This window comes from Monopterus albus, unplaced genomic scaffold (assembly GCF_001952655.1).
Source record: "Monopterus albus unplaced genomic scaffold, M_albus_1.0 scaffold6.1, whole genome shotgun sequence".
Classification (NCBI taxonomy): Eukaryota; Metazoa; Chordata; class Actinopteri; order Synbranchiformes; family Synbranchidae; genus Monopterus; species Monopterus albus.
Genome location: NW_018127886.1, coordinates 6,850,906 through 6,860,016, shown reverse-complemented (window position 1 = coordinate 6,860,016; position 9,111 = coordinate 6,850,906). Strand labels below are relative to the sequence as shown.

General features: G+C 42.5%; 2 protein-coding genes across 3 annotated transcripts in view; both read right to left on the bottom strand.

Annotated features, from left to right (window-relative positions):
* Window positions 1-415: 415 nt before the first annotated feature.
* LOC109969771 (serine/arginine-rich splicing factor 6-like) lies at window positions 416-4,268 on the bottom strand. 2 transcript variants are annotated; one of them, XM_020616914.1, is made up of 6 exons: window positions 4,032-4,268; window positions 3,465-3,625; window positions 1,643-1,761; window positions 1,337-1,539; window positions 1,088-1,174; window positions 416-926 (listed from the first exon to the last, which is right to left on the bottom strand). In XM_020616914.1, the coding sequence occupies exons 1-6, from the start codon at window positions 4,136-4,138 to the stop codon at window positions 479-481; spliced, it is 1,125 nt and encodes a 374-aa protein (XP_020472570.1). In that variant the 5' UTR covers window positions 4,139-4,268; the 3' UTR covers window positions 416-478. The 2 variants fall into 2 exon arrangements, with proteins under 2 accessions (XP_020472570.1, XP_020472578.1); XM_020616922.1 differs by having other exon boundaries at window positions 3,492-3,625.
* A 454-nt stretch (window positions 4,269-4,722) lies between these two features.
* eif2s2 (eukaryotic translation initiation factor 2, subunit 2 beta) overlaps window positions 4,723-9,111 on the bottom strand; it is a 5,693-nt gene continuing 1,304 nt past the window's right edge. The window contains exons 2-9 of the mRNA XM_020616936.1: window positions 7,924-8,107; window positions 7,686-7,786; window positions 7,333-7,462; window positions 7,153-7,253; window positions 6,664-6,812; window positions 6,448-6,504; window positions 6,214-6,299; window positions 4,723-6,022 (exon numbers count right to left, since the gene is read on the bottom strand). Of these exons, the coding sequence (XP_020472592.1) occupies window positions 5,847-6,022; window positions 6,214-6,299; window positions 6,448-6,504; window positions 6,664-6,812; window positions 7,153-7,253; window positions 7,333-7,462; window positions 7,686-7,786; window positions 7,924-8,107 (984 nt within the window). The 3' untranslated portion in view covers window positions 4,723-5,846. The remainder of the gene's footprint in view (window positions 6,023-6,213; window positions 6,300-6,447; window positions 6,505-6,663; window positions 6,813-7,152; window positions 7,254-7,332; window positions 7,463-7,685; window positions 7,787-7,923; window positions 8,108-9,111) is intronic.

Here is a 9,111-nt window from a genome sequence, read left to right as displayed (position 1 = left end):
CCACAACCACGCATGCGTGAATGATTGCGAAACAGTTAAATTACAGGATGTTTGATAAATGCTCAGGACATTAGTGGACCCGGGACAATTCTAGTAAATTTTCTCTCTCAAATTATTGTGCTGCAAACTGAAATGACCAAGGTAAAATAAAGACTATTTCTACCAATCTATGAACAGCTTTTAACAGCTCTAAAGATTTGAAGGGGACCACTTCATCTTTTGAAAGTTAGGGTGAAAATATTTTTTGGGAAGCAGATGAATCAGAGATCAAAATGATCCCAGAAAAGCAGCCCTGTCACTGTGGCGCACACAAATAAAACTGCATCTAAAACATGTTAAAGACAAGTGCACACTTGTAGGAGAAAAGTAGATATGTCAGGAAGCACAAGTCAGTATGACAATACTGCTCATTATGTACAGCGTAGGGATCAAGCTCCAAATGAGAGGGGGGGGAAAAAAAAAAACGCATCCTCTACAACTAATCCTGAGAAGCTGATCTAGACCGTGAACGAGATCTTGAGCGGGATTTAGAGCGAGAGGCTGAGCGTTTCTCCCTGGACTTGGATCTACGGTCATTCTCCAGTGGGGATGGAGAACGCGAGGCAGATTTGGCGCCACGCTCCCCCTTCCCATTCTCTACTGGGGAAGCTGAACGACTGCGAGACTTCTTGTCACCAGACACCTCCTTGGATCGACTACGAGAATCCCGCTCTGACTTTACCTTAGAACGGCTCTTTGAACGGGACTTGGATTTCCGATCGGCTGAATGGGATCGGGATTTGCCGGAGCGTGAACGAGACTTGGATTTGTGGGATCCAGAACGGGACCTGCGATTACGAGAATGAGACTTCCTTTCTCCTGATTTAGAGCGAGACTTTCTTCCAGATCTGGAGCGGGAATGATGTCTCTTGCTATGGGAACGAGACCTGTAAGGAATAAAAGTTTAATTTCACTTTTTGAAGTTATGACTTAATTAAAAGTTTAATTAATTACCGCCACAACATCCAATACATATCCTCTACAGTGAACTTATCTTTGCCAGGACTTTAACCAGAACTCCAATCTTATAGATAAGAGCCATTCTCACCTGGAGCGGGATCTGGAGCGACTGCGAGAGCTCCTGCTCCCATGGCTTCTGTGTCTACGGCTGCGGGAGCGGCGGGGACTGCGAGATCTGAGGATGGCAGCACAAAGGTCAAAGACAAAACCACAATCATGTCTTGTGCAAAACATCAGTGTTACAATCTTGTTAGCAACAGGGGATTAGTGTGCACTGTTCACAAAACAACGGGTCCAAAGGTAAAGAACTTAATCAGCGGTGAAGGAGTGTCCTCACCTGGAGCGGCTTCCAGAGTAGGACCTTCGCTTGCGAGGCCGATCCTCCACCAGACGAATCTTTCGTCCATTGATATCTGTACCATCCAGCTTCTCCAGAGCCCTTTTCATGTCCGAGTGGGTGCGGAACTCAATCACTCCTTCGTTGGTGCGTTCCTTGTGGGCGTCTGCATAGGTCACCTCTCCTGCCTGACGCATAAAGTCCTGGTGGACACAGAAAATGTAGGGGGAAAAAATTCAATATGGCATCAATCACAACATGTAACCAAACAAAGGAAAAAAACAATGGTTTGAGTTGTACATGTACCTTGAGGTCCTGCCAACTGCAGCGGCTGGACAAGTTCTCCACAATGAGACGATACTCAGTACGGACTGGAGGTCCATACTTATCCCTGCCCGAACGGCTCCTGCTGCTATAACCGCTACCTTTAAAAACAACAGCACATGAAAAAAGTTAGAAACAACTAAAATGGTCTAGACACAAGAACTACTGGCCTGGGTTATCAAATGAACACAAGGCAGTGACTTGCCAGATAGAAGGCCAAGGGGGTTTAAATTTGAACTTAATAAAGAAAGGAGTCCCTCTGATCCTATTTTCAAAACCAATGCTTCAGATAAGTGAGCTACAAGCCACTGCATGGGCTATTTAAAGTTTGTATTGTTCAGCATTTTGGAAGTTGTTCTCTGCTGCAAAGAACACCACTGCATCTGTTTCCAGCAATAAAAAACCTGTCTTACTTCAGTACATCAACACTGTGATGCTTTAGCTGCTTAAACAAATGGACAGTGATGTTCTTTCAAGACCTCTGAACCCTGTAACACAAACAGAAAGGAGGTATCCACATGGGTTGCGGTCAAAGGCACTGATCAAATTGAGTAAGAACCGTGTATTTAAAAACAAACACACCAATCTTTTGACATTTGTTACTTGACCAGCTGTCAAGTGTGAAATGTTTTCCAGTTTTAGTCAGTCAAGATTTCTTTGGACTGTAAGTTCTTTACTAGAGTCGATCCACTTATGTTTGTTGTCAACATAGAAACCAATGGCAATCCTCACCATCACCCCTGGTCTATTGGCAAAAGGCTGCTGTCATCATGGCTTCCGGTTAGGTCAGCCAAGGATCAAGGGGGGGGGGCAAAGGTCACACACACATTGTAAGGTGAAAGCCAAGGCCAAACGGGACAGGCAGTCATCTTAGCCAGTCATCTTTAGCCTCAATGGACTCTCAGCCTCAGCCCGCAACTGGACTCTTTCAAATTGAAACATCAAGGACTTTTGTTAATGTTGAATATAAAATATATATATATATATATATATATACCAAAGTAAAAAGAATAGACATTTCACATGAAAACGTTAGTCTAGTTCTAGTGATTAAGCTAAAGCTACACTAGCTATGTTTGTGAAGATCACTTGCGATTAGCTTTTTTTCTGTGCTGCACACAACAAATGTTCTAATTCACACCTTCAAAACATAGCTCACCAACATATTCATCCAGGAGAGCTTCACAATCCATGATAAAAATGCTCTTCTTTCAATGATCTTAGCTAATGCCAACTCCACAGCCTAGACTCTTGAGTTCTGTTATTTGAGGGTGCCGACTTGCAAATCATTGTTCTTCCCCCTTCATGAACCACAAATAAGTCTAGCGTGGCTCATGATCACTAGGAAGAAACAAAAGACTGCAGGTCATCAACCCTTGGTCATAACTGAGAGCTGAGAACTGTTCAGCAAGAGGATATCCAGAAAAAAAAAACTGCACTGCCTTAACAAGAAGAATGTAGATCAGTCCTAGCTCCAAAAAAATCTCTCCATAGGTATGCTACTAAATATTATAAACAGAAGTACAGTATCACTGCTTATGAAGTTTGCATGCAATCTGTGCCATAATAAACGTGTGGCCGTGTAAAACTTTAATAAGCGATTCAAGAGTTCGATTTATAAACCGTAGGTGTCCCTGAAAATGAAATTAACTCGAATGGTGAAATCTGTAACATTAAATTTATGCAGAAAGTCTCAATTAGCGCCCGTATGAAACAACAAAACAGCTCTCTGTGCAGTTCACATCGACGCCTCGCCCCAGGGGAAAGGGGAAAAGAGGGTATCCTTGTAATAGACTGCACTTACTGCGCCCACCACCCCAGTAACCCCCACCGTAGCCATCTCGATCACGCCGCGGGCCACGGGCATGCTCGACGATCACCCGCTCTCCGCACAGCTCCTTTCCGTTCAGCTCATACACAGCATCATCGGCGTCTCTGTTATCCTCGAACTCCACGAAGCCATAGCTGTAGTACAAAAGACAGAGTTTAGATACAGAATAATTGGAGAATGACAAAACAGATCCAGACAGTTCCTGCTAAAACACTATGTTCACTCTATTAGCTAGCTAGCTATGCTTAGCACGGCCTGTTAGCTCCGCGCTGTAGCAAGCACAAAGACGCCATGTTGGCCATGCGACGCTTAACACACGGGCAAGACCAAAGGTTAGGGAAACAACAAGCATTCAAATTCATAATGGTAACACTCAAAACAAACTTGGAGTTACACTATACGCTGTCTTATATATAATATATTAGTCTTAAAAACGTGAGATGTTCTTGAGCCAGCTTTGACGTCGTTAACATGAACGGTTAATGCTGAAAAGGCCATATCGTTGGCTAGGAAATGTTTAGACAATCATCGCAGTCTTACCCGTTTTTCAAATCGATTTCCATGAGTTTTCCATAACCGCTGAAGAATCGCTGAATGTCTTTTTCACGGACATGATAGCTCAGTCGTCCAATGTATACTCGAGGCATTTTGTTTTTTAATCGCCGATCGCTATTCTACTCAGTTCTCCCCAACAACGGCTCCTATCTAAACTGTACACTGATGCCGTGGTTGGCCCCTATGTGCTTCTTTACCAGGAAACTTTCTGCTATTGCATCGAACCAGCCAATCAACGCGAAGCTAACGGCAGAGTTCCGGCGGTAAGCTCCAAAATAAAAGCTCATTTATTTAATCACTGGCATCAAGCACTGTATCAAAAAACTGCTACCCCTAATCTGGCAATGATGTCAGGGGATACATATATTTCAAGAGATGCCAAACCATGAGCATCATAAAGAGATTTTTTTACATCACCACCATCAGCATTTTAAGAGAATGGTTATAATTATGTTTAGATTGTTTTATTGAAAAAAAGAAACCCAAAACGAATTAATAATTAATTTCCAACTGCTCCACAATCAACCATGATGATTTGTGGTCAAGCTGAGTAAATAATAACCTGAGCCAAGTCATGTTACTCAGATACACACTGCAAACAAAACATGTCGTCAACAGTACCTTACAGTAGTAAGGAGTTTGTGGCAACAAAGGATGTAAGCACAGAGAGCAGTAGTAGAGAGAGTACAATATTTTATTTTTGTAAAAACCAGGTTTTAAAGTTCTTCCAGCTAGACCTCATCATTCTTCTCAAACAAGAAGAACCACCACTGTCATATATCCAGTAATGTAAATAATGACCTGTGAGAGGAGAATGATCTGAGGTGCCTGCTCTGAAGTTGCTTTTAGAGAAAAGCCTTTGGGTGTTTAGGGGACTGACATAGTGCTAGAACTCTGCTCTTCTTGGCAACATTAATTTTCATACTTTTAATCAAATATTCAATAATTGAGAGAGCATGTTGTTCTATACTTCTGAAGTCAAAGAAAAAGTGCACAATTGTTGCACAAAGGATGCATAAAAGCACAATGCATAAAAGCTCAAAACAATTTCTCTGTCTCACACAACCTCTTTATTAAAGTCATCAGTAAGCAGGTGCTCCAGCCCTAGTAGTTTGACCCTGGGGTCTTCTTCTGTAATAAAACAATGTGTTAGAAGTTTGTCACAGAATAGTAAGACTGACAAATCTTCCTGTGTATGAGTTTCATTTTTACCTTTGATAAACACATCTGGACTGACAGTTTTGTGATTTAAAGCCAGACCAAAATCAGGAACACAACCTTCAGCTTAAGCTATGCTGAGTTCCAGAATCAAGTAGCCATGAGCCAGAAGGCTACACATACCAGAGCAGCCAAGTTCAGTTACTATAAACCAACTTAATTACAATTTGGCTGGTTGCATGGAGAAAGGTATTCCTTATGCAAAGAAATATGTCTGGTGTATGAAAAGTGGGAGAAGAACAAATGAGGAATGTTCAAGCCATGTTAATCAGGGTTTCTTGCAGGAATCAAGAATCACAGCAAACTAACAACAAAAAAACGTAGGATGTGGAGGGTTCTTCAGCCAGCCAACCGATCACATGTATCCAAAGTGTATGTGATACACAGCATCTGCATCTGTCTGCTTGAGATACTCTCTCACTCCCTGCCTGGTCAGGCCATGACAGAACTAAAGAAAAGAAAAACCCTCCCGATTCAGAGTCCTTTTAGCGAATCAAGGGGGCATCCAACCCCAGCATCTGCCCTTCTGAGGGGAGAGCGGAGGCAGAGGGAGGTGGGAGTGCCCAGGTATGGAGGCCCCTTTTAGTTGGCTTTGGCGCGGAGCTGCGCCCTCTTGCCGGTCACAGCTTGGAAGCCAGTCTTGATGCTGGCGACGGAGCAACGGGAGTGGCACGTCTCGCACTGCAGGAAATAAAGACGAGTGTCCTTCTGCAGGATGGTCTCTGGGGAGCGGCAGGTGTGACATGTCACGTATTCCTCTGCAGGGGTGAGATGGTGTTATTAGTGCTGCAGTACACACAGGAGTTCACTTTATATTTAAGTGTTCTTAGTAGATAAGTTCAAGGTGGTGTTTAAACTGATTTAATATTACACTACTAAACATGGAATTCATAAACAGTCAAATGAGATTCATGCTCAATATAAATAATAGGTTTAATTCCCCACTTACTGATATATCTTCTCAACACATTTTCTATCTGTTTCTGTTGAAATCTTCCTTTGATCACAAGCTGGTTATTTCCATCTATGGAACCACTGTTAAGAGGAAAAAGGCACAAAGCAGAAATAAATCAAACTGCACACAGAAATATCTTTTCATTTAATTTACAATTTAAGTCTAAAGCCCACAGAAATCCAATTACATTAAATTCATGAATTCCATTACTGATACAAAAAAATGTACCTTGTTCCCAGCTCAGCCAACAGGAAAGCGAGAAGATGTTTAGGCTGACGATGCAACCTGTGGCAATGTACAGGAGAGGCTAGTTTGTGTAACACACATCTAACAAACCATTAGCCAGCATAGTTTGATACAAGGCTTAAATCAGCTGAACCGGGTTTAATCAAACTGAACTAGGATTGATGGAAACAGAGTGGGATTCAGTGTGGGGGTGCTCACAGTTTGCAGATGTCTGTGAAGTTGACAAAAGAGGTTTTCTTCGTTCCCACTCGGACCACCTGAGGAGGCTTCATCACAAACTTCCTCTTCTCGCCGGCCACCATGTCAGGGTTCTTCTCCCTCATGATGTTGAAGACTCTGTTCAGGAGCTGAGGCACAGATCCAGCAGAGTTATACCAGCTGCAGCTGATACTGACACTGGTTACATAAGGACAACATCTTATGTGTTTTTACTTTTAACCCTTTTAGTCTTTATATCTACAAAAGTTTTCAATACAAAGCAAATGTCTGCAGGAAAGAGCAGCAGAGAGTTAAGTGTTCCAGGAATATGAGAAGCATGCCAATAAGATATTCCTAGCCTAAAAAAATACTGATAATAACAAGATACACCATCCTCTTTTTACCCTTGCTGGATTCTCTGAAGCAACTTTTTTGCTTTTGTTTTTGGGAGAGTCTTGGGCGGGGATGTGCTCGTTACAGCTGCCCTACCTCATCATAGGTGTAATCTCTTTCAGAGCCGGCCCATGCTGGTCCTGTCAAGGAGCTAAAAGAGATTCCATCGCTGTTCTTCCCCTCGTCGTCCTCCAGCGCTGGAATCCCATCATACAAACATATTGTTACATGTCTTCCTTTATTTTAGCTGCTTTGAAGATGACAACTTATTCTCACCATCGTCCTTCTCCAGCATCTCTCCCTCGTCAAAGTCCACTTTCTTTGACTTTTTCTTTTTGGTTGGAAGCATCAGGTCCAGGTTGTCTTCCTCGAATACCTCTGTCTGCTCTCCTTCAATTTTCAGCTCCTGTTATGGACGAATGAACAGTGAAATTAAGGGAGGAGACAATGAGCGCTGTCTGTGTGCATGTGGCAAAGACAAGAAGGGAGCATAATGAGAAAATAATTGTGAAAGTGGAACAGGACGTGCTGATATAAAATGATCAGACAGAGGAAGAAAGAAAATGAATGCATACTACAAGTGATGAGTCAAGAGAAGGAAAACTGGTTGTGGTTTTGCATCGACTGACCTTTAATCCCTCCTCAACATCATTATCAAATACTTTCTTGGGTTTCTTCTTCTTTTTCTTCTGGTTGAAGAAGTTCAGGTCATTCAAATCATCAGATGGCTCTAAAGATGATAAAAACAAACCCAGCTTAATAGATTGGCAGCTCAACGGATGATATAATATCCCTCAAGAAGAATATGCACTGATCAGACACTTAAATATGAGATTTGAGAGTCAACATCTCTATTTTCACTCAGACCTTTCTTCCTGCCTTCATCTTCATCTAGATCCATTTCCTTGTCCTCTCCAGCTTCTGGTTCTGTCTCCTTCGCTTCCACCTCTCTAGCCTCTTCTCCACCCATTCCCTCTCCTCCTTCCTCATCCAGCATGAAAGGCTTCTTCTTCTTCTTCTTTTTCTTGGTCATGTTGGGATCGAAAATCATCTGAAAGAAAGGAAAAACAATGAAAGATTTATGGCAAATTTAGGAAATAAGGGCCAATGTGATTCAGCCGTGAAACGTTTTTCCTGCATGTGAATACCTTGGAGACCATGTGACAAATTTACAGCACAGCATGGCCACTGTCAACTGGTAGGAATACCAATACCTGTGGTTACTGCAGTAACATTATGATCACAGTATGAGAAACTGGCTGAAACATTTACACATTAGCTGATATACAAGAATATCAGAGAGGGATGACATTACCTCCGCAGAATTTCACACATCAGGTCGCCCCAGAGTCTGTTTTGACTCTTATACCATGGCTACTTGCATCACTAATTACTTTATTGATCTCTTAGTCAGTTGTAAGAAACTGTAACTTAGCTGCAAATCTAAACTCATTTGACACCCTGTTTAGCAAAAAGGCCAAAAAAAAAAAATTCTCTGGTTACCCATTTCCTGTTTTTTGTCTTGCATGTTCAATGACAGACACTGTCCTGCCATTCAGGTGTAACAAAGCTATAAATATGTATAATTGTAATTAGATGCGATAGTAGACATGACATTACTTTGGATTTGGTTATGTAATACTGTGATACTCTACTTCGTCTTAAGGACTCTTGTTCTTGTACTGATGTTTTCAGAAACGCTAATACTCTGCCCTTTGTCACCGGTTCTGTTCATTATTTTTATGGACAGAATTTCTAGGCGCAGCCAGGGGCCGGAGGGAGTCCGATTTGGGGACCACAGGATCTCATCTCTGCTTTTTGCAGACGACGTTGTCCTGTTGGCCCCATCAAACCAGGACCTCCAGCGTGCACTGGGGCGGTTTGCAGCCGAGTGTGAAGCAGCTGGGATGAGAATCAGCACCTCCAAATCCGAGGCCATGGTTCTCAGTCGGAAAAGGGTGGCTTGTTCCCTTCAGGTTGGTGGAGAGTTCCTGCCTCAAGTGGAGGAGTTCAAGTATCTTGGGGTCTTGTTCACGAGTGAGGGAAGGATGGAAC